Source organism: Spermophilus citellus (assembly GCF_964194105.1).
Source record: "Spermophilus citellus genome assembly, chromosome: 5".
In the NCBI taxonomy this organism is placed as follows: domain Eukaryota; kingdom Metazoa; phylum Chordata; class Mammalia; order Rodentia; family Sciuridae; genus Spermophilus; species Spermophilus citellus.
This window is the reverse complement of record NC_138186.1, coordinates 51,561,879-51,587,199: the sequence shown is the minus strand read 5'-3', so window position 1 is coordinate 51,587,199 and position 25,321 is coordinate 51,561,879. Positions and strand designations below refer to the sequence as shown.

The 25,321-nt window shown below is 47.0% G+C and overlaps 1 protein-coding gene and 1 long non-coding RNA gene across 3 annotated transcripts in view; both read left to right on the top strand.

Annotated features, from left to right (window-relative positions):
- LOC308650070 overlaps nucleotides 1-25,321 on the top strand; it is a 637,596-nt gene that overhangs the window by 42,897 nt on the left and 569,378 nt on the right. The window lies entirely within an intron of this gene.
- On the top strand, nucleotides 3,766-12,716 carry TCP11 (t-complex 11; the record flags this gene model as incomplete). Its single annotated transcript, XM_081296217.1, has 8 exons — nucleotides 3,766-3,852; nucleotides 5,763-5,883; nucleotides 9,083-9,303; nucleotides 9,987-10,123; nucleotides 10,362-10,579; nucleotides 10,674-10,855; nucleotides 11,621-11,784; nucleotides 12,484-12,716. The coding sequence occupies exons 1-8, from the start codon at nucleotides 3,812-3,814 to the stop codon at nucleotides 12,714-12,716; spliced, it is 1,317 nt and encodes a 438-aa protein (XP_081152343.1). The 5' UTR covers nucleotides 3,766-3,811.

Here is a 25,321-nt window from a genome sequence, read left to right as displayed (position 1 = left end):
AATCATAAGTTGTTTATTTGCAGTTTTGTGATTTTACTTTTTTTTTTTTTTTGAGGCACTTGGAATTGAACCCAAGGCTTCATACATGCTAGGCAAGCACTCTGCCTCTGAGCTACATTGCCAGTCTTTTTTTTTCCATTTTATTTTGAGATATGATCTTGCTTAGTTTCTCAGGCTGGCCTCCAGTTTGCAATCCTCCTGTCTCAGCCTCCTAAGTAGTGTGATTTTAAGAGAATGAGAGTGTGATTTTTTTTAAGAGAAGTTTTTAGTTAGTTTCACTTAATTTTTTTTTTGAGAGAGAGAGAGAGAGAGAGAATTTTTTTAATATTTATATTTCAGTTTTCGGTGGACACAGCATCTCTATTTTATGTGGTGCTGAGGATCGAACCCAGCGCCCTGCTCATGCCAGGCAAGCGCATTACTGCTTGAGCCACATCCCCAGCCCTAATTTTTTTTTTAAATTTCTCTCTCTCTCTCTCTCTTTCTATTTTTACATGGTGCTGAGGATCAAATGCAGTGCCTTACATGTGCAGGCAAGCACTCTACTACTGAGCTACAGCCCCAGCTCTCACTTAATATTTTTTTTAATAAATTGGCCTCTGTATCTTTTTCTTTCCCCTTTTGTTGGACTACCCTAAGAGTTTCCAGCACTGTCATGGGGCAGGGAGTTCAGAAAACATAAATAACTAGTGTGTGAGTGAATCTGCTATTATAACTTGGAGGCCTACTACCTTGAGCGAATCTCTGAATAAAATAGAAATTCAAACTCTCGTGGGTTCACTTTTGTCCACCCTAAGTACTTTCAGTTTCAGATCTGACAGAGACAATCAATGAAGTTTCCAAGATGAGCAGTGAGATTGGATTGAATCGTGATTTCCATGGGGAGGAAAATTTGCCTTCAAATAGGTATGGATTCTCCTGCTTTCTCCATTTGGTTCACCCCGGCATCAGGGTTTAGCACTGATGGCTTCTGTCCAGACTCAAAGCATTTTTGGTAACGACACACTTAGCGTTTGTGTTATAATACAGAAGATCAAGCCGTAATAGCATTATTAGTAAGAAGCAAATGTTATTTAACCAGCAAATAAACGGAATAACTAGCTGGGTGCATTTCAAATCTTCTCTGACAGACTTGAGGAAGGAGCCTGGCGCTCAGCAAGCTTGGGGTTTGGGAGCATTTTTTGATTTCAGACTGAGAGTGTTCAACCTGAATCATGGTTTAGAGAAGAACATTCACATCTTAAGAGCACAGAGAAAGAATGGGAGGGTTTCCAAGGAGTTTGAGGTGTGTCAAAGGAGGATTTAAAATGGATGTCAAGGTAACAGTCTTAGAAATCCATCGAGTCTAGAAGAAAATCCAGAAGCCTATATAACACAACCAGCTGAATGCCAGAAAGTTGCACATTAGTAACTGTTTTAGTTGTAGATGGACACAGTACCTTTATTTATTTATTTATCTATCCTTTCTTATGTGGTGTTGAGGATGGTGGAACCCAGGGCCTCTCACATGCTAGACAAGCGCTGTACCACTGAGCCACAACCCCAGCCCCAGATAGGAGGCTTTCAGATTTAACTTGTTTCTTAACTGGATCAATGAGTTCACAGCACAGCCATTAACCAGTAGGACCAACTGGATTCACAGCTTCTGGGGCCCGGCATTCAGATCCTCAGAAATTAAAGATCCCGTTTCTACTTTGAATCTTGGGTCTCAGAGCAGAGGGGAAAGCCAGGGGGCTGGTCTGTGACGTGCTTTTCCTGTAGACCTCATGGTAAGGGCGACTGTCCAAGGCCAGCAGGGGACCCAGCACCCACCAGCCCACGGGCAGCCCATCTCCTCACAGGAATCTTATTTTGGGCGGGGGTGGGGGGTGGTGGTGGAGGGGTGACTGGGTTCTAACAACCTCTTGTGTTCACTGTTTCTAACATCAGGCTGTGGCTTTGGCTCAGAGGTCTCAGCCAATGGCCAATTATTTTTTGGGGGGGTGGGGGCAGTAAGTTGACATTTGCTGCCAATTTTTATCTGACCCAGTGAGAAATCTGAGGTGTCTGAGGTGTCTCTTACACAAAGAAACAAAATGGACAGAAAGCCACAGTTGCCCCCTGCAGTGATGACCACTCACTGGAACTTTGTTTCCTCTGAACTTGCATCTTGTGGCCCTGAGCTAGGAGAACCCGGAGACCAAGGGCCCTCTCAGAGCATGAAGTGACCCTTGGTACCCCCAGACCCAGAGATCAGGGAGACCAGTGCCTAAAAGGGCTTCAGATCTGAGAGGAATCTACTCATGACTTTTGGGGCTCCATGAGGAAGACAGAAGACCCCCAAAGGGGAGGCACCTTACCTGCCTTCTTCAAGGGGTCTCAGGGTCACCAGACATCTCCTTCAGCACCTTCCTAGAGGGACCAGAACCCACCCCAGTGTTTCCTCTGGTAGATTTTCATCCATTGACCCCCAAATAGAGGTGCAGGGCTTACAGGGGAGCCTTAAAGGGAACTGGATGGAGGATCAGAGGTGGCAACAGGAGGAGGAAATGCAAGGATCCAGCCTCAGAGAAGCCAGTGTGGGGAGAGGAATAAATGATTGGCAGGTGTTCAGAAAACAGAAGGTTAAAAGCTGAATATTTTCTCTGATAATTGGATGCTGATTCTTAGTGGGGGGAGGGCAGCAATGAAGGCAGTCTGGTTTGTGTAGAGGGGAGTGAGGGAGGGATGGGGCGGTGGGAGAGATTGAGACAGACTATTACCCTCTATACATGCACGGCTACACTACTGCAGTGCGTCTGCACCAGGTACAGCCAGAGGAATGAGAAGTTTGCTCCACTTGTGAACAGGGTGTCAAAATGCGTTCTACTGTGGAATAAATAAATAAACAAATAAATAAATAACAGGGGTTCAGTTGACTGAGAAATTTCCATGGGAGAGCCGGAGCCTATATAGAGAGAAATGTTACAAAAATGATACCCTGAACATCAGCCTTTAATTGACCCAAGTTTAGATCATAGAGCTCTTTTTAAAAATCTTTTTCCTTCTTTTTAAGTACAGGACAGTTCTGTTTTTAATATCCTCATTCTTAAATATCTGTAAACCTTGAAGGCAAACAGGGAAGTTTCTGTGGTTGATGAGAACAATTGGTGGACTTTGAGTTGCTTGTAGAATCATACTATGTCTTTATAAAAATTCAAGTTGCAGCTGAGTGCCATGGCGCACGCCTGTGATTCCAACTGCTCAGGAGGCTGAGGCAGGAGGATTGCAAGTTTAAGGTCAGCACCTTAGTGAGTGCCTGTCTCAAAATAAAAAATAAAAAAAGCTATAGCTTGGTGGCAGAGTGGTTGCCCAGCATGCATGAGACCCTGGGTTTGATTCCCAACACTTGAAAAAAAAAAGTCGCAAGGCAAGGGGGGTTGACATTAATTTTTTAAAATTTGGGTTGCAGCCTACTGTAATGAAGGGGCTGACCCATCTGTCTATCATCTTGTCTTTCATATCAGAGAGCAGATTTCCAACAAGATGGAAAAAAAGATTTTTCTCTGCCCAACATAGAGCTATTTGAAGTGTCTGAATACACCAGATTCTTTCTCTTTGAGTGTATGGTTCCATTGTTGCTTAGGAGAGAAGGAAACAAATTCTTATGCTCAGAATAAAAGTCAGAATTCCAAACCAACAGTACATGTTCAGGTGACTCAAGGCACAAGTATAAATCAGATTATTTTTTACTTGAGACCAAAACTAACAAAATCTTTTATGACTTTTCCCAAGGTCTTCAGAAGAGGGAGGAAAAGATGCGACCCTTTCACGAGGCAGACCATTTGCAAAGATGGGCAAGAAGAAGGAAGAGCTGAGACAGCTCAGTGGTCGGTAGGCGGCGGCCAGGGGGTGCAGCCCCTGCTCCTCCCTGACCGGGTCTCAGGGTTCCTGCCTGGTGGGTGGCCGCCTTCCCACAGACCCCAGATACACTGACCCATCGAGGAACAGTAAAACAAGAAAAGAAAAGCTGTTCACAGAGGAGGAAAGAATCCCTAACAAATGAGAACCCCAACAGCCGAGCATCACACAGATTCAAAACAAACAATTCAAACTAATTTTTCTTCAGATGTTTTTCTCCTGAATTTAAGGAATTAATTTACTGAAGAAATAAGAGTTAGATTCAATGGAGTAGAAGTTTAAACTAGGGACTCAGAGATTCAAAAGGTCTTCTGATTTAAAGAATTTTAGCCTGGTGTGGCTAAAATTAGCACGCCTGTAATCCTGTGACTCGGCAGGTTGAGGCAGGAGGATCATAAGTTCTAGCTAGTCATAGCAACTTAGTGACACCCTGTCTCAAAACATCAAAAGGACTGGGGATGTAGCTCAGTGGTTAAGCACCTCTGGGTTCAATCCGCAGTACAAAAACTAAAAATATTTTAAAAATTTGTTCGATTAATTAATTGAAATAGGGTCTCACTAAAATGCTGAGGCTGGCTTCGAATTTATGATCCTCCTGCTTCAGCCTCCCAAGTTGCTGGGATTATAGTCATGTGCCTTGTCCAGCCATTATTTAATATTGTGACATTATTATCAGACAGACTTAAGATCAAGCTAAAGGACAATCCTTGGGACTGAATGTATTGTCTGATGGTAAGAGGGACCTGCTACATAGTCCTCATCTTTCCCCATTGTTCATTTTCTTATTATTGAATTTTAGGAGTTCTTTGATCATTTTGGATACATATTCTTTATCAAAGACCATCTCCAGTCTGTGGCTTGTCTTTTCATTTTCTTGGTAATGTCTTTCACAGAGCAGAAGTTTCTAATTTTAATGACTCCCAACTTACCAATTTTTCATTTCCTGGATGTTGTTTTTGGTACTGTCTCTAAAAATTGATCATGAAACCCAAGGTCACTTAGGTTTTCTCCTGTGTCACCTTCTTGAAGTTTTATTGTTTATTGTTTTACTTTTAGATCTGCACTCCACTTTGAGTTAACTTTTGTGAAGGGCATAAAATCTGTTTAGGTTAATTTTTTGCATGTGGATGTATGGTCATTCCAACACCATTTGTTGAAATAGTTCTCCTTTCTCAGTTGAATTGCCTTTGTGTGTATATATTTTATACTTTTTTTCCTCAGGGATGAGGACTGAACTCAGGGTCTTGCATGTGCTAGGCCAGTGCTCTGCCACTGAACTAAATCCCCAACCCCTCGCATCATGTATATTTTTAAAGTATTAAAAAAAAAAAAAGGCCACTCTCTCTAGTTCCCTTGACTGTTTAGATGGTAAGGCCATTGAGACTGGGAATTCAGAGGGAATAGGTGTGGGAGGGAAAGGCGGTGATTTTGTTTTAGACCTGCAGATGGGGAGATCCTCGGACCGTCAGGTGTTTATCAAAGAAGGAAAACTTTTTCCCAGATTAGGAGTCTAAGAAAATGAAAGATCAATTTCATTTAGTGCCATATATAAACATACGCACACACACACACACTCACACTGAGTCACATGTCTAGGCAGAGTGCACAACAGCGCCAAAGCAGCCTGACTTCACCTTAGTCAGCTCTTCCTCCTACAGAGGGGGCTGCTCTGGAACCAGCTGAGCCCTCCGAGAGGTTTTGTGATGCCCTTGAACTCTGTCTCACGCAGCTTGTTCAGCTCTGCTGCAGCCAGAGTCCAGGCATTTTCTTGTTTGTATCATCAAGTTTTTCCATGTCAAATACTGTTTAGGGCTTAGGAATTATTATTCTATACCTATGTTTTTGGGTAGATAGAGTGATTCTCTCTTTTAACCTAATCACAGTTCGGAAGGCAAGGTCAAGGAGACAATGCACAATGACTTTTGGGACCATCTTAAGGAACAGCTAACAGCTACTCCCCCTGACTTCAGTTGTGCTCTCGAACTTCTGAAAGAAATCAAAGAGGTGAGTGACTTCCATTTGTAAATAGAAAGTTCCCAGATATCCTGAGTTAATACTGAGTATCAATGACTAGCAAATCCTAACTGAACATGATCCATGAATCAGTCACACGGAAATTTGAACAGGAATGGTTTAATATCAAAATAACTATGACAACAGAATTAGAGAAATGAGGGTGCTTGCCAGAATTTCATTCCTTTTTATGGCTGAGTGATATTCCATGCTTTGGATAAACCACATTTTCTTTATTCATCAGTTGATTGACATGTTTGCTTTTGTCTTTTGATTACGGTGAATAATACTGCTATCAACATTGGTATACAAGCATCTATTTGAATCCCTGCTTGGAATTCTTGTAGGTGGATGCTTAGAAATGGAATGGCTGGATCATATGGTAATTTTATGGTTGACATTTTGAATAACTGCCAACTCCTCCACAGCAGCTGTACATTCCTACCACCAGTGCACCAGGGTTTCAGTTTCTCTACGTCTTCGCCAACACTTTACATTTTCTAACTTTTTTTTTTTCCCCTTGGTGTGTAATACTGAGGGTTGAGCCCAGGGCGATTTTACCACTGAGCTACATCCCAAGCCCTTTTTATTTTTTATTTTGAGACAGGGTCTTGCAAAGTTGCTGAGACTGCCTTGAACTTGTAATCCTCCTGCAGCAGCTAGGGTTACAGGCATGCACCACTATGCCTGGTGCTGTGTTCTAGTTTTTTGATCATAGCTTTCCTAATGGGGGTGAAACATTATCTCACTGTGGATTCCACTTGCACCTATTCATGTACTTACTGGCCATTTTTACATCTTTGAAGAAATGTTTACCCAAGTCTTTTGCCCATCTTTAAATAGGGTTGTTTGCCTTTTTGTTGCTGAATTTTAGGTGTTCTTTACATATTCTAGATACTTGATCTTTGTAGATATATGACTTGCACATTAGCAAGTGCTCTTCCACCAAGCCACACCCCAGCCCTTCCTATGATCTGTTTTAAGTGTTTTTAGATCTTGATCCATTTTGAATTATTTTTTAATAAATAACTTCATTCAGCTTCATTCTTTTATGTGCATATATTTTTTTCTTTTATATGCGGTGTTTTTCCAACACCATTTGTTGAAAAAGATGTTCTTTCCCCATCAAATGCTCTTGGCCTTGCTGTTCAACATCATTTGACCATGTTTCCTTCTGGGATCTCTCTCTGTTGGTCTACTTGTCTGTCCTTTTTTCCATTATATGCTTGGTTGCTTATGGGCCATTTTATTTGATGATGTATTCCTGTTGTGCTTGTCCACTGAGATTGGCTGGGTCCGTCACACAGCACCTAGCTCCTGGTGGGAAGCTCAGCCCTATGGTCACTTGATGCCATAGGCTCAGTGGTGAGCCATTTCTCAAAAGGCAGATAGTTATCTGCAACAGAGGGTGTCGATGTGCTTTAGAATCCCAAAGGTCTATGTTGGGATTCTCCTACGGTTGCCTGCAAGACGTTTCTTCACAGCATCCTTGATGACCATGGACACTTAGGATGCCATTGGATCTCCTGGGTCATAAGACCCAGGCTGTAGAGTGGCTTGTGCTGCAGTCTGAACTTGCTGCAGAGGCTGCTCTTGCTCTGCTACTCACTGGAGATTTGTAACCTTATGAGTGATTCTAAACGAGTAAACTCAAATCTGGTGTATGTATGTTGCCTCAAAAATCCAGAAAAACCTACCAAGTGTGCCTCTGTTGTGATGGTAGTGGTTTGAAGGTAGCAACTTGTTACTTGTTTTTGTCTTGGAGGGAATACCTGATAAGCCCAGACCCCTGCAGCCGTAGAAACCAGAGGTGTGCGGGCCTCTGAGTCTGTGTGTGTGGGCGGTCTCCGTCTTCTGGTCTGCATCACTTCTCTGAGGTGTCTGAAGCGCTCACTGCGTCCTGCTCGTGGAATCCAGGGGCAAGTGTTGGAGTTCAAATCTCACTTACAGGGCTGACTTGTTGGTCAGTCAGGGTAGGGTAGGAGGCAGGAAGCAGGCCTGGTTTGAACAGAGACGCTTCTGTGATGTAGGAAGTTGCTGGGAGGAGAGGGCGGAGCCAGGGAGGAAGGCCCTTCCTCCTGAGAATCCCTTTGGTGCCCTCCATGCACAGCAGTCCCCCAACCAGCAAAGGAACGGGAGTTCAAGGACCAGCCCCATCTTCTCAGAGCAGGCGCTGCAGGGCTGGCTTGGAACCGTCTCCCAACGGGTAACTGTCCTAGCTCGACCCTAAGGGTAGGTGGTGTGAGCAGCGCCGTCTTCTCTAATGTGAAGCTGGACGGGACCTGCTCTGACTACACAGCGCTCCCCTGGAGGAAGCACGGGGCCCAGGCCTCGCCACGGTGTGTGTTCCAGAAGCAGAGAGGTGAATTCGAATCCCTGTCCACCAGGAACCTACATTTTTGGGTTAACAGGCGACTTTAGGTGCCGCGGAACAGCTCCCTGGTCTGTTTGGTCACTGCCTCTCCAGGAGGCCTCCCTTTACAACTGAATGGTCACATCATGCGATGACATTTGATGTTTGTTGTACTCTGTACTTTTTAATTACACTCCTTAATTTTATTCATCTCTTTATCCCATTTTGTGTAGAAAATGATACATTATTGCTATAATTGGTCCCCTTAAAATTTGAATTATCATTGGCCTCTAAACAAAGATAAATAATATCCTATGAGGAATTTAGGGGCTCAAATTGTGTTCCTCAAAAGATACAGGCTGGGATCCACCTTTGGGCCATCTCACCAAGCAGTTACAGGGTCTCGTCACATACGCAGGAAGGAGAGACAGGAGGGCAGGAGAACAAAGGAGGCCCAGGACGCCCACCTCCTGGGGTACCAGGACACCAGCTATGGCCCTTCTCCCTCCTAGGAGAAATCTGTTACTCCTTTTAAAATAAACCCTGCTTTATATGCTTAAAAAAAAGATATAACCTGGAGGGCTGGGGCTGGGGCTCAGTGGTAGAGTGTTCGCGTGAGGCCCTGGGTTCGATCCTCAGCACCACATATAAATAAATACATAAAACAAAGGTGTTGTGTCCATCTACAACTAAAAAAATCTTAAAAAGTTACAGGCTGTCCCTGGCTAAAGGGGTGGCGCAGGGCTGGGATGTGGCTCAGGGTAAGAGATTTCCCCACTGGGGAGAGTTGGGGCTCTGAACAGAATCGGACTCCTCTTGACCTTCTGTCCTGGGCAGATCTTGCTGTCACTGCTGTTACCGCGTCAGAACCGCCTGAGAAGTGAGATTGAAGAGGCTCTGGACATGGAGTTGATCAAGCAGGAGGCAGAACACGGAGCCCTGGACGTCCCTTACCTTTCAAAGTACATCCTCAACATGATGACTCTGCTGTGCGCTCCAGTCCGGGATGAAGCCGTACAGAAGCTCGAGAACATCACCGACCCCGTTCGGTTACTGAGGTGTGAGACTCATGCTGACCCCCAAAACCTGCTCCAGCCCCAGCCGGGGAAAGGGGAGCCAGACACGGGTCATAGCCATCGTCTGGGCTGACTCTTCCCCACGAAAGACCTAATACCCCTATTCTCCTCTCGGGCTTTGTGGTTTTTTTCTTTTCCAAAGATGGCCTCATCGTGGCCTTGTCTGTGGGGGACTCCGCTGTGTGACATGCTACCATAAGACAAATTCCTCTCTCCTAAAGAGTGAAGCCATCTGTTCCCCAGGTTTTCTCTTGCCCATTTCACATAGTCTAAGGGTTAGTGGTGGATAGCTGAAGGAACTAAGGAACCGAGACCCAGGAAGAGAAAAGAAAAGAAGCTGCCGTTGGCCCAGAGAGTCAAAATAGCATCCCCTGTAATCCCACGGCGCGGAGGACACCCCTGACAAGCTGTGTTTCCTTCCCTGACCACCCTTTGTAGGCGACAGCAGAATGACCACCGTGGGAAGAGACTGAGCTCTTCCTAGTTGTGCCACTCCCTCACTCTGGGCTTCGGTCATGTCCCGTGTCTGTAGACGTGGGAGGTGGGACTGAGTGGGTCCTAAGACCTCCCTGATCCCAGAGAACAGAGACGTCATGACCCCCGCCCGGGTGGGCATCCCTCACTAGATTCCCTTCATGGTGTCACTCTTCTGTCTCCCATGTCAGAGGGATCTTCCAGGTCCTGGGCCTGATGAAGATGGACATGGTGAACTACACCATCCAGAGCCTGCAGCCACACCTCCAGGAGCACTCCATCCAGCTGGAGCGAGCCAAATTCCAGGAACAGCTCAACAAGCAGCCCAGTACGTGAGCTACGGAGGGGGGGAGGGGGGAGCTGATGAGACCTTCCCGGGCACATTCGGACTCTTTTTAAGAATAGAAAGTTTCTCCCTCAGGTAAGGGGAGGGAGAAGGAACTTGAGTTGAAGACAGAGACCCCAAAGCACTTACTTACTAACCAGGACATTTTGAAAGGAACCTTAGTCTTCAGGCCCTAGAGGAAAAGGTGCCAAGATGCTGTCACCCACCCTCCCCGCCCCAGGTCTCCTGGACCACACCACCAAGTGGCTGACGCAAGCAGCGGCCGACCTGTCCACTCCACCCTCCGCGGCCCTTGACCCGCCTGACTCTTCCAACGCGGCGGGCCCTGCGCCAAGTGAGGCAGCCAGCAACTCGGAGCCCCTGAGCCCCACGATGGTGCTGTCCCAGGGCTTCCTGAACCTCCTTCTCTGGGACCCTGAAAACGAAGAGTTCCCCGAGGTAGGAAGGTGGCAGCCTGGCCTGGGTCTGTCTGTATTCTGGCCTTCGGTCGCCATCATGCTCTCCTGAATGACCGCTGACCTCTGCTCCCCAGACCCTGCTGACGGACAGAACCCGGCTGCAGGACCTCGAGTCCCAGTTGCACCAGTTGACCATCCTGGCCTCGGTCCTGCTCGTGGCCAGCAGTTTCTCTGGCAGCGTTTTGTTTGGTTCGCCCCAGTTTGTGGATAAACTGAAACGCATTACCAAGTCCCTGATGGAGGAATTTAAGACCAGGTGAGCGCACAGTGAATCACTGCTTCCTGCCCACCACAGACCACAGGCCCTCTGGGGCCACCCACAAGCAGTGGTTTCTTTCCCTCAGTGATCTTGAGGCTTGTGACAAACAAAAATAAGACTTTCTTCCCAAAAGGGTAGTGTGGAGGATGCTTAGTAGCAAAAGGGTCGTTAGACACCAGCCCTTCATTGTTGTGGGAACGTCACGGCCGGTGTTAGGCCTACCCAGGAATTGGTCGGTCAGCCACAGTGACTGAACACCCCTGAGTCCAGGCAGAGAAGAACCAGAGGCCCAGGTCAGGGCTGGGATGTGACTCAGAGATCACGAGCCTGCCCGGCACTACAAGGCTCTGGGCCAGTTCCCAGCATCACAAAAACCAGACCCCACTGACCCCAGAAGGACAGGATTATAACTGAGGAGGTAGGACAGAGGACCAAGGAAGGTCTTTAAAATGTCCATATAAAGTCCACGGACTAAGGAATATGGATGGTGGCTTCCCGGGGCAGAGCTAAGCCCCTCCAGAGTTGGTTTCATAGTCTGTCTTCCAAGGAGTAGGGCGTGCTGCTGTGGGTGGAAACAGGTGGTGTCTTCGAAGGAAGCAGGGAGGACACGGTACCTGGACAGGGGCCTTGCCAGGGGGTGGGGCTGGGTAGATGGCTGGGACTCACTCTCAACTGGGCCTAAATTGCTGTGGAGTTTGCTGTGTCTCTGTGCCTCTGCCAGAGTCACCACGGGGTGCCAGCTGACTTTCTTTCCTGCTGTAGGCCTGAGGAGGCTATGAAGACTGTGAGCGAGCAGGTGTCTCAGGAAATCCACCAAAGCCTCAAGACCATGGGCCTGGCTGCGCTGAGCAGTGAGAACACGTCCTCTCTGACAGGGCAGCTCGAGAACATTGCCAAGAAGGAGAACTGCGTCCGTAGCGTCATCGGTGAGTGTCCCAGAGGGAGTGTCCCAGCCCAGAATGTCACTCACTGAACCACAACGATTACAGACCGGGTCACTGGGCAGCCGCTGTTTACCAGGTCAGAAATACGGACTGTTCAAGGACTGACTATCTTCTAAGGAAGATTTGCCCCCAGGGATTCATGAGCCTTTGGGTGTGGGATATTGTCGAAACTGGACACGTCACCCTGGCCCACTGGGTGGTCTCTCACTGTAACCTGAGACCCTTGGCATCCCCCAGTAGGGACACACACACACACACCCCTGCTGGGCTGGGGTGCCACTCAGTAGGACAGTCTGCCTAGTGTGCATCAGGCCTGAGTTCCATCCCCAGCGCCACAAAAACAAAACCACAGTGTTGCTGAACAGGCTGAAGCCCATGTCCCCAGGATGAGGAATTGCCCTATCCACCTGTGGGAATGGAGACCCTGGACTTGGGCAGCTGAGATCCTCCTGCAGGTCAGATACTCAGTAGGATGGACTGATGGCTACTTAGGCCTTCCTGAACGCTCAGAAACTGACAGACCCTTAAGTGCTGCATAACCTCAGCAAAGCCACCTTCCCTTTCTGCGGGGAGTGGGCGGGCTGCTTCGTCTCTGAGCTTGGAAGGCGGTGAGTGGAGTGCAGGACCAGTGCTTCTCCCTGAAATCTGCCCTTTCCCCTCTCTCTCTCTTCCTGCTCACAGATCAGCGGATCCACTTGTTTCTCAAGTGCTGTTTGGTTCTTGGAGTGCAGCGATCTCTGTTAGACCTTCCCGGAGGCCTCACCCTCATTGAGGCAGAGCTGGCGGAACTGGGCCAGAAGTTTGTGAACCTGACACATCACAACCAGCAGGTGTTTGGCCCCTACTACACGGAGATCCTCAAGACCCTCGTCTCCCCCACTCAGGCCCTGAGCGCCAAAGTGGAATCTCTCTGATAGCATCAGCTCAGAGCCCTGCATATTAGACTCAGGAGAAGGCCATCATCTTCCTGGGTAACGTCACCTTGACTGGCAGGGCAGCGAGGCCCAATCCCCACAGCCAGTATGCCAGGGCTGAAGGGACTAGCAAGTGAATGCCAACTGGTCCAAACCCATTCACCAATGAACATTCAAACTGCAAAGTAAAAGAAAAGAAAAACAAAACAAAAACAACCCTCCACTCTTCCTGTGCTTCAGCTGAGGTCAGGCCCCGGCCCTCAACCCAGAGCTAGCTGAGAAGTCAATAGGTCCCATGTCCCCTTCTTTGGCCTTAGGTCCCCTTTAAGCCTGTGCAGCTGAGCATCCAAGACTCTAGGTCCTAGCATTAGTTTCTCTTAAGGGTGAAGCATTTCTCTGAGAACTCCATGGCATTATCCAAGATGTGAGTCTAAGGACTTCTCGGGACGCCTTTGTTTTGTTCAGTTCAGATGGGCAGAGGGCGTGGTTGGAAGCAGTTAGGAAGCTCATGGTCAGGACTAGATTCCCCTGAAGGTTTCAGATGATCCCCGAAGTAAAGGAACAGGAAAAGCCTCAGCTTCGTCTTGAGTCGCAGTTGCAGACTGGCAGCTGGATGCCCATGGGCGCTGGGGACAGGGCTCAGTACTCAGCGGTCCTCCCAGGTTGTCGGGGTTCAGCTGGGGCCTTTAGGTCAGTTTTCCTGATCCTGTTCTCTAGCCCAGTGAGTCTCCTGCTCCGTCTCTGAGCTTAGAACACCTCTTCTTCAGACAGAGGGATGATTGTGCTCAGGGGGGGCGGGCTTCCCTCCAGCTCCCCTCTCTGGTCTGGGAGGGGCTCCTTGTCACTGATAGACACTGGTCGGGAAGGTTCTAGGAAAGACCTGCTTCTCTTGGACTGTAGGTTTCCAACCCATGGTTTTCAGGCCGACTGAACAGAGCAGCCCCAACATAGTGTGGTTGAGATGAGGCAGGTGTGATCCAGATGTGATCTCTTTGTAGTGGACAAGAGAACATGAAGGTGCACTAGGGTGCCTTCTCAAGGGGCGGGAAGATCAGCAACACTCGCCATTCAAGAGATGGAGGCCGGTGTAACGCTGTGAACGTAGCAGTGGCAACACGGAGGGATTCTAGACGGATTCAACACGAAGGAGTTCTAGATCTAGGGCTCTCCCCTAATGGAGGCCCTTTGCTAGAGGATAGAGGCCCTCTGCTAGAGGATAGAGGCTAGGGGGTGACCAGAAAGCTGGGGGCGTGGATCATCCCAAGTTTCCAGTCTCCCACCTGCACAGCCTCAGGACAGGGGAGCCCAGAAAAGGTGATGTGTTGAATAACAGTGAGGCCTGGTGAACTGGATTCTCTGATTTGCAACAATCTGATTTTTAAGCCGTCCACATTTTGGAAGCCTCAGAGTCTTAGAGGCAGGGGTGCTCTTGAGGGATTCCTGTGGGGAAGAGCGCGGGCTATGGTGCTGACGCCGGGCTGTAGTAGAACCTGACTTTGTACTCAGTCATCAAAATCTGGAATAATCAACTGACTAGATATTTCAAATTGTTTTTTCTTGTGTTTCTACATGGGAGAGACAAGGATCCTGTCTCTAAGTCCATTCAATCCTCCTCACTGTTTTGAGGGGATTTAGTATTTTTTGTATTTTAAATTGTAGATAGAACATGAAGTTTGCTGTCGGTGACACTGAATCGTTCACAATGGCATCCGAGATCCTGGCTAAGACCAGAACATTTTCATCAGCACAAAAGGAAATTCCATTCTAGTGACAAGTGGCTCCGTCCTGTTCCCTCCTCGCCCCTGGTAACCACTGACCTGCTTTGTGTCTTGATGGGTTTTCTGACTCTGGATAGTTCACGGAGCCACGCTGGTTGAGCCCAGGGCCTTGGGCATGCTAAGGCAAGACCACCACAGAGCTGCATTTCATTCCCCAGCCTTCGCGTGTGTGCTCTGGGCAAGCGCTTTACCAACACTGAGCCACATCCCCATCTCCCCAGCCCTTTCATTAAGTTGCTGAGGCTGGCCTCAAACTTGGGATCCTCTTGCCTCGGCCTCCTGAGTACCTGAAACTACAGGTGAGCACTGCTGTGTCCAGCTCATGTAGCTTTTCCTGACTGACTTCTGACTTCTTTCAGTTTTCAAGATTCATAATGTAGCATGTTTATCATGAAAAAGGTGTTTGAATGCTTTTTCCTGAATCAAGAAATGATCATGGAGTTTTCTTCATTGTATTCGTGTGACACATTAGCATGATTTGATGTTCCTATGATGAATCACCCTTGCATTCATGGGGTAACACCACTTGAAAATGGTGTCTGGTGGCTTTTTTTTGGAGATGGGGGTCTTGCTATGTTGTTTAGACTGGCCTCCAACTTCTGGGCTGAAGCCATCCTCCTGCCCTAGCTTCCTAATTGGACTGTAGGTGTCTGCCACCGTGTCTGACAATAGAACCCTTTAAATATGCTGTTGGATTCAGTTTGCTAGTATTTTATTGAGGATTTTTGTGTTTTCATAAAGGATATCATGTTGTAGCTTTCTTGTGTGCCTTCGCCTGGCTTGGAATTAGCTCCTGCCAGAGCTAAGAAGTGTTCTCTCTCCCTTTCTTTCTCATTTAACAAGAATGGTGTTAGTCTTTCTTTAAATGCTTGCTAGACTTCAGTAAACCAGTGAAGCCATCTGGTTGCAGAAGTTTCCTTGTTAAAAGCTTTTAATTACTAAACTCTGTATTCAATTTTTTTTTCTTAAAATCAGTTTTGGTCATTTGAATGTCCCTGGGACTTGATCCATTTCATGTAGGTCATCTACTTTGTTGACATACAGTTGTGTGGGCTTTTTTTTTTTTTTTGTAATTTTTTTTGTTTGTTTCTGGGGGATTGGTAGTAAACTGCCCCCACCCTGCATTTCTGATTTTAATTACTGTATATTTTTATTATTTTCAGTTGTTAGCAATAACTGCTAATAAAACAATTAATAGAAATTGTAATAAAGGTTTGTGAATGTGGTCTCTCTAAAAGTATTTCATTGTCCTCTCTTGTGGTGAGGTGGAGTGAGGTACGGGATGTGGAGTTTGTTATTGACATTCTTATGATCTGTCAGCAGGACCCTCTGTTTGATCGTGGAGCGTTGAGGGTCTATGTAGGCAAGGTTGACAACTGGAGCTCCTCAGTTGTTGAGGGCTTTTTCTGTCACTTGTAGTAAACAACTTGATGTCACTAATTGGAATTTCTCCTCAGTGGAAGTTGTTTTGGTTTGTTGTGTGCTTCGGATGGAGCCCAGGGCCTCCCGTATGCTCTGCCACTGAGCCATTGATGAATGTCATTCATCAGCAGGAGTGAAGACCTTCTAGAACTGCAGTGTGTCTAGATCAATCACTGATTATGAGTGCACTACCACTGCGCCCGCTTTTAACTCATCCAAGTACGGCCTCAGAGTTTCCATCCTCTGGTGATCATATGGGTGATTCAGTGCCACCTTCCATCTGAGGACTGTACTCTGTAACTTTGTCTTTTGATGCAATTTGAAACACTTCAACAAATTTCAGGAATGTCCACATCGAGGTTCTGCTTGTCTCTTCACCTTCCTCTTCCTCTGTAAATGACTAAACAAGTCCTTCCTGTTCCTTTCTTGTCGATACTTTTTAAGGCTCATGATATGTTCTTCCAGTTCTTCAAGCATGTTGTCAAATCCTCCTCCAACAGCTTCTCTGGCTGCCTGGGTGTTATTTTTCACTTTTGTATCAATCTCTGGGAAAGCTGTGAAGTCACTCTTGATTCAATCTATATATTCTTCCTGCAGGTATTTGCAGTTTCTGGTTTTAATTCATCCATTGCAACTTTGAAGAACATTATTGCATCAGCAGGAGAGAAGACTTTCTAGAACTGCCTCACGTCCAGATTAGGGTCTGCATCAATTACTGGTTATGAGTTAAGAAAGAAAAAACAGGCGGAGGGATGTGATGTGGCCTTGGAAAACAGAATAATTGCCCTGGCCACGGGGCTGAGGCAACGAGGTTGTATTTGAACAATTGGAATAACAACCTTGATATTGTCTTTTTTTTTTTAATCTTTATTTTTATGTGGTGCTGAGGATCGAACCCAGGGCCTCGCACATGCTGAACGAGCTCTCTACCGCTGAGCCACAAGCCCAACCCAATATTGTCTTTTTTTGTAGCAAACAGATCCAGAATGGCCAGCGGCATTGTCTAGTGATCGTAGGACTTGAAATTCCAGCCCAGTTACTCCTGGGATAAAGTGCTCCATCAGCAAGATGACTGTCACTCGTGCTTCCTCAGCAGGTTGCCAGAACCTGGGCAGGTAAATCCTGCCTTTGGGGAGTACACGTGTCCCCTTCTGCTTTACTCCTGGCTTTAACATGTGCCCTGTGGCATTGCCATGCAGAGTCCCTCTGTCCTGCTGCGTCCCCTGCTCTGGTGCGTCCTTTGCTCTTGTATGCAGGTGGGTGCCAGTGAGTGCCTCTCCCAGGAGAGCCAGGTTCCCTCTCTGGTGACCCTGTGGTCTACCCTTTCTCCTAACTTCAACCCTCCTGGAAATGTGCCAAACACAGCCTTGGCACTAATTTTTGTATTTTTCAGCCCACGGCTGTTCTGGAATCTGTGTAACCATCCCTCAGTCATAGTAAATGGCTTGATGTCACTTGTTGCCGTGTGTCCCTGGCTGAGGCTTTTGTGTAGCTCCAGCACTGTATGGCACAGTGTGGCCAACAGTCGTGGCACATTTTCTCTTCATGTCTTCCTGCAAATTTGATGCCTTTTCCATCACAACTAAGTTACCGTACACGGTGGCCATGACTTTTGTACATATGACAGCAGAAGTAGCTGGATTTCTTTTCCCTTCATCATACATCCACAGATGAGTCTCATTGTAGATTTCAGCAACTCAGCACGATGTTTTTTCCTTTATCGAGTCAAGAGTGTTCACTTTTCACTTACGGGTGGCACTTGTGGCTTCTCTTTGGTACATGCAAATTGCCAGTGTCAGTACTTGTCGTGGTTTGGACCTGGAATGTCCCCCAAAGGCTTGTGTGCTGAAGGTGTGGCCCTCAGAGCAGCGATGTTTGGAACAGGCTCTTGGGAAGGGACTGGATCATGAGGGCCTGACCTCATCAATGGATTAATGGATCATTGATGGGTTCATAATTTGGCATTATCAGGAGTGGGTGGAAACTGGGTGCTGGGGCCTAGTTGCAGGAAATAGGTCAGTGTTGGCCTGTCCTGGAAGGGTCATCTCTCCCCGGCCCCTCCCCCTCCACCCCCCCTCCCCTCCACTTCCCGGGGCCATGAAGTAGCCCCTCTCTTCCACCAGGCCCCCTGCCATGATCACTGCCTCGACTCAGCTCCAAGGCAACGGAGCCAGTTGATGATGGGCTGGACCCTCTAAAACTGTGAGCAGAAGCAAACCTCCTCCTCTCTCAGTTGGTTTTCTGAGGTGCTTTATCCTAGCAATGAAGCCCTGACTCACATGGCATCCTTATGCTTTGGGGCCATTGTTAAGTAAGATAATGGTTCCTGGAATATAAGTGCTGCCGTACCAGGGTAGTTGGTCTGGTGACTGGGATGGCTAGTAGGTGACTAGTGGGCAGGTAGCATGGAGAGGCCTCCAACTACTAGTGGTCATTTGTTTTGACTTAAAATAGTGCTGTTTTCCAATTTCAGGTATAATATTCAATAAGTTATGTGAGATTTTCAACATTTCATTATATAATATACTTTGGAGCTGGGGATGTAGCTCAGTGGTAGAGCACTTGCCTAGTGCATGAGGCCCTGGGTTCCAATCCTGGCACTGCAAAAAAAAAAAAAAAAAAAACAACAAAAAAAAAATCACACTCACGCATATGGTTTGCCCGACTGGAGGCTAACGCAAGTGTTCTGAGTGCAGTTAAGCCGGGCGAGGCTGAGTATGATGCTCGTAGTGTAGGTGTGTGAAATACCTTTTCTACTTACACTGTCACAGTGCTGTTCCCTCTCTGGGCGGGCAGAGCAGGCCAGTGCCAGCTTCCATTGCACTACTAGGATGGCACGCAAGTTATGAACTATTTCTGGAATTTTCAATTTGCTATTTTCAGAATGTGTTTGCAGAAAACTGAAACTGCAGAAAGTGAGATGATGGGTGCAGGGGACTGCGGACGTTTGATCTCTGTTCAGTAGGTCCAAGGACTAGGCTTCCAGAGACACTTTCGATATCTTATTCCCCCCCAGCAAAGAGGCCATGTTTTCCTGTTTCCTTATATGTCTTTAATTTCTTCCTGGAGATCAGTTTTAATATCATGGTGTAATTCTGAAAGTCAGGCTTGCCCTTCTCAGGAGTTACTGCTGTTGCCCGTCATGGGCTGCAGTCATCCCCTGAGGCTGGGACTTCCTGCCTTGTTCTCCTCCACACCCCAAGAGTGAGCTCCTGTTGCTTCACCTCAGGGGTCATCCGTGACTGAAGGAAAAAAAAGTGTAGACACACACACACACACACACACTCTGCTAGATAACAGTGCAAACAGTAGGCAGTAAACAGTAGGCTCGCTTAAGCCGATACTCAGTAGGTGTGTTAAGTGCATTTTCTACTTTTGAGATTTCCAACTTCCAGTGAGGTTATCAGGATGTAACCCCCGGACCAGCTGGGAACTCCCTGCACAAGGCTACAAAGCACACGCAGTGACAAGTCAGTCTCTCTCATCCCTGGTCCAGGAGTAATGGCTATTACTAGTTTTTTGTATGTATATCCTTTCAGAGTCAGTGTATGGGATGGCAAGTATATGCATATACTGGCACACACAGATCTCATATATAGAAATATGTAATGTGCATACATACACATAGGTGTGTACATATATACGTGAAACCTTGTGAGTACCACGGGCCAGGCTCTGTTAGAGCGCAGGTTCTCTGCACACCCTCCCAGGGCACTGTTGCCTGCTGTGCTACACCGTCTCTAGATCCTAGTTTTTACTACAAATGTTAATATGTACAGATATGGTTGCCCAACACATGCATCCTCTTAAAAACAAATCAGTAGAGCTGGGTTGTGGCTTAGTGGTACAGCCTTAGGTTCAATCCCTGGGACTGCAGAAAACATGAATCCACATTTTGGGGGATAGTTGTTTTCACTCAGTGTGATTCTCTGGAGGCTGATCCAAGTGGTTCTGTGGCTCGGTGATGATTTTTCTTTTTATTGCTATTAGTCCATGACACGGATGAACCACAATTGATTTAACCCTTCACTGGTTGAACAACATCTGGATTATTTCCAGTTTAGGACTGGAAATTATAGTGTTATAATAGCTATAATAATAGTATAGCTATCACAAACATTTATTTACAGTTTTTTTAAATTTTAAAATCAGTGCATTTATGCATCATAATAGGATTCTTCGTCACACATTTGCACAATTACACAATGATAATGGGGTCAGCTTCGTCCCTGAGTACCTCTCCTCCCTCTCCCGCCCTCCTCTCCCCTGGCTCTCTTCCTTTACTGGTCTCCCTTCTATTTTCATGAGATGCCTCCCAATTTTTCCCCCTTTCTTTCCCTTTCTAGCTTCCACACATCAGAAAACATGACCCGTGACCTTCTGAGTTTGGTTTGTTTGCTTCACACAATGCTTCCAAGTTCCATCCATTTCCTGCAAATGACATAATTTCATTCTTTATGGCTGAATAAGACTCCACTGTGTCTCCACCACACTGACTTTATCCATGCATCCTTTGATGGACATCTGGGCAGCTTCCATAATTTGGTTATTGTGAATCGTGCTGCTATGAACACGGGCATTATTGACGGGTTTTGTGTGAGCACTGTCTTTGTTTCTTTGGGATACATTTCCAGGAATGTAACTCCTAGGACGTACAGTAGTTGTGTATTAGGTTTTTTAGGAAACCACTAAACTATTTTCCAGATTGTGAAATTTTATACTTTCACTAGTAATGTGCGAAGGATCCAGTGCCTCTGCGCCCTTAGCAGCATGTGGTGGTGTCACCGTTCATTTCATCTGTTCTGACAGGCGTGCTCCGGGGTCCCAGTGTAATTTTGGTTGGTACTTCCTAATGACGGAGGATGCTCAGTACCCTTCTGTGTGCTTATTCGCCATCCTGTATATCCTATTTAGTGAAATGTCTTTTCATGTTCTTTTGTCCCCATTCTAATCGGACTGCTTATTCTTTTACTGTTGAGATTTGAGAGTGCTTTATGTATTCTTAATATTACTCCTTTGTTAAATATATGGTTTGAAAAAAAATTTTAAATATTTTTTAGTTTTAGGTGGATACAATATCTTTATTTGATTTTTATGTGGTGCGGAGGACTGAACCCAGTACCTCACACGTGCTAGGCGAGCACTCTACCACTTGAGCCACAACCCCAGTCATGAAAATGTTTTTTCCAGTCTGTAGCTTGCCTTCCTCTTAAGAGGAGGGCCCATAGTCCCAGTGACTTGGGAGGCTAAGGCAGGAGGATCACAAGTTTGAGGCCAGTCTGAGCAACTGAGACCATCAGCAGCTTTTTGACTCTGTTTCAAAATAAAAAAAAATTAAAAATAACTGGGGAGGTAGTGGTAAAGTGACTCTGGGTTCAATCCCCAGTGTCATAAAAGGAAAAAAGAAAAAAAAATCAAAACATTCATAGAGAAATGGTTAATTTTGAAGTCAAATTTATCAGGTTTTTCTTTTTACATATTGTGAGTTTAGTTTATAAAAACTCTCTACCTAGCCCTAGATCCCAAAGATGGTCTTTGTTTTGCTAAGAGTTTTATTATACTTTTATGTCTTACATTAAGTCTGTAATCCATTCTGTGTTAAGTTTTGTGTAAGGTGTGAGGCTCCGTTCGGGGTGTGCTTTTTACCTATGGACTTCCACTGGCTCCAGCCCCATTTCTCCATTGACTGCCTTACACCTGTGTCAGGTAGACGTACCTGTGTCAGTGTCTTTCTGAGTCCTGTTTTCTGTTCCATCCATCTATGCCGGTCACTGCCGCACCATACAGTACTGACTTGGAGCTGTGTAGTAAGTCCTGAAATAGGACAAACTCATTCTTCCCATTTTTAATTTTTAAATTTTTTTATATTTATTTTTTTAGTTGTAGTTGGACACAATACCTTTATTTTATTTATTTATTTTTATGTGGTGCTGAGGATCAAACCCAGGCTCCACACATGCTAGGCAAACGCTCTACCGCTGAGCCATAACCCCAGCCCCCCCATTTTTTATTTTTTAAAATTGTTTCAGTTGTTCTAGTTCTTTGTCTTTTCATAGAACAATTCTGTCTAAATCTTCAAATAACAACGAGGACAAAAACCTGGTGGGAATTTGGTAGGAATTTGTGTTAAACTTTTCTATCAATTTAGGGGGAAGGAGCGTCCTCACCGTGGGGAGCGCTGCAGTTCGTGAACACGGGACATCTCCAAGTGTCCCAGGCTTCGTTGAGCTCTCCCGTCAGCACTATTCAGTTTTCTGTATGAAGTCCTATATGTGACGTTAGGTTGGCAGCTAAGGATTTCATTTTTTGAGGGATTTTCTATTGGAACTTGCATGTTTATGTTTTGCTTGGAGACCTTCCATCTTAGGCCTCTGTTTTACCTGACTTTGTTCGACACCACACTAGCAAGGGAAGGGCTTCCTTACTGCCAGGGGGTGGAAGTCAGGTTCCCACCTGGCCTGCAACGCCACAGGTAGAAGGCTCCTTGGTACCAGGGTGCGGGTGTGTGGGAGTTCTGACTCCCAGGTAGGAGCGCCTGTGACCACTTGTTACCCTGGTCTGACACTGCCCCGTGGGAGCACTGGGCCACCTCATGACAACCCTGGGAGGTGGCAGCTAGGCTCCCCACCTGGCCAGCACAGGTGGGTGTGGGGCCACAGTGTTTCTTCTGGTGTTTGGCTGGGGAAGAGCAACCATTGGCTAAGCTCCTGTCTTGCGAGGCTGCCCTTTCCTGGTCCTGGCTGGCTGGTGTCCCAGGGGCTCTACATGGGGCCAGGAGAGAAAGGGTTGCCTGCGAGGAGCTCCAGGTATTTGGTTTGGTTTTGCTCCTGGGTTGAACTCAGGGATGTGCTACCTCAGAGCTGCACCCAGCCCTTCTTATTTTTAAAAATTTATTTAATTTGTTATACATGATAGCTCCCTTCTTATTTTTTGAAACTGGGCTTCACTAAGTTGTCCAGGCTGGCCTTGAACTCAGGATCCTCCTGCTTCAGCCTCCTGAGTAGCTAGGATTACAGGCATGTACCACCACACCTGGCTAATTGTTTCATTTTCTTTTCTTTATTAATTTTATTTCTTGTAGTTGTAGATGGACAGCATGATTTTATTCTACTTATTTTTATATGGTGCTAAGGGTTAAACCCAGTGCCTCACACATGCTAGGCAAGCGCTCTGCCGCTGAGCCCCAGCCCTAGCTCTGATCGTTTTTTTTTTTTTTTTTTTAATTGTTTTTCTTAATGGAGCAGTTTGCTATGCAGGACTGTTTGGTTTTTATGTAGTTGAATATGTTAGTCTTTAAAAAAATGAAGTTTTGTAATATGTTTGGAAAGACCTTTCTCATACCAAGATTATGAAAAAATATCTCCCTTTTTTTCTAGCTTTGAGGTTTCTTTTCTTTTTTACATTTAGATATATGTGAGCCATCTGGGGTTTATTTGGGGTAAGTAGGAAAACAAATCTCCTGCACCCTGAGCCCGTGGCTACCTATCATCCCCACTCCACTTACCGGATAGTAACTATCTTCTGTGTCTGGACAGTTCTTTACTTGGCACACGCTTGTTTATGTCCCCAACAGCCAAGTCCTGGAGAGAACAGCATGGGGTCCTGGCACCTGCACTGAGCCTGAACAGTTCAGACCTGCGCTTGTCCTTGGGTGTTAGTTGGTGACAAGTTGTGCCATGGGACTGCAAGACAACTGGGGTTGGCTGAGCCCGTCTGTGGGACTCGGGGGACCTGGACACGCTCTAGGAAGCTGGGTGGCCGCGGCTGCCTGGAGGGTGTTTCCCACTGCCTTGGAAAGTGCTCCAGTGGCCAGGTTCTTCCCCCTCAGGGCCCGCTCCTGGCTGAAGGTGACATTTCCACTGGTACTGGCATTGCCACAGCCACCTAGGAGCTTGGCCACAGAGCATCTGTGAAGAGGAGACCAGCAAGGATGTGGGGAAGTTGACAGAAACAGGCCTCTTCAGGGGGACAGAGAGGAGCGGAGGGAGAGGGCTGTGAGGTTCCCCATGCTCCACTCTAAGGCCGGAGAGCAGACACTTTGCTCATCGCCTGGCCTCTTCCTGCTCGAAGTCCGCATGCTTCCAGGGTGTAGACCAGGCTAAAGAGGCAGAGGGACACTGCACTGCTGTTGTGTCCCATCTATTCCCAGCTTGATGCCACCTTCTTCCTTCTCTCCCTTCAATTTACCTCTGGCTCAGGGGCAGGCTGGGTGCCAGCCACGGACTCTGCCTTCCCACCCTCCCAGGCCTGGGCACATCAGCCCCATGGCCTCGGGGGCAGAGTAGAAGTCTCCTCCTGTGAGCTTCTGGGTGGCACCAGAAGCAGGTCATGAGTGGCAACGTGTCCCAGTGCCATATTGCAATGGCGTAGTGACACTATTTATGACCAGACTTGTCTCTTCTGTCAGGTTTCTCCTACCGCGGGCAATGCCACAGCGGCTGGAGAGGTGGCCCCAAGCCTGTGCCCTGCCTGCTGTCCAGCCTAAGTGCTGCGATGCTCTCTGGGAAGCACAGCCTGGGTCGGGACCCCTCGGCCATGGGCTGGCTGGCTAAGGCAAGAGCCTTTCCTTGTCTTGGACCTTATTTTCTTCACAAGTAAAATAGGGTGCTGGGCTGATCAATGGTTTTTAAACCTTTTAACAAGTGGAAGATTTCACAGAAACTCACGTTCTGTGTTGGGCATTTGGGTTGAGGCAGGCCTAGGAGCAGGGGCTCGGACAGCTTGGCGCCTAAGCGGGGTTCTAACCTTTCTGAGCCTGTTTCCTTCTCTATGAAGAAGAGATAATACCTCCCCACAGAGGTGTGGGGCTGGGGCGATGGCTGCTCTGAAAGTTTTCCACGGGACTTAGAACGCAGGTATTCAGTGAGGCTGCTCCTGTTTGTGCCTTTCCTCTCCCTCCCACTCCCCAGCACTGGGGACTGAGCCCAGGGGCGCTCTACCACTGAGCTACATCTCCTTTTAATTTTTTGAGAAAGGGTCTTGCTAAGTTGCCCAGGCTGGCTCCAAACTTGCAATCCTGTCCTAGCCTCCCAAGTCTCTGGGATCACAGATGTGCACCTGGCACGTTCTCTCCTTTAAAAACCAGCTCAGGCACCACCCTGTCCATCTCTGGGGGCACTTAGTCCCTCACATCTCTACAACTCTTGGACTGTCTCACAGGCCTCATGATGAGGCTGCAGGCCAGTAGCTAGCTGGTTATATCAAAAACTTGACCTCCACACTTCAGCTCTAGGTTCCTGAACGGAGACAGCCTTCCTTCAGTTTTAGATCCACCAAGGTGCACAGCCTGGTCCCTGGATGTTCAATAAATGTTCATGGACTAAGAGCGCAGCCCAGGATGCAGAGATGTACCTGCAGCAGTGTGGCCCTTCTCTGGTATTCACAACCAGACGTTCCTAAGGATGG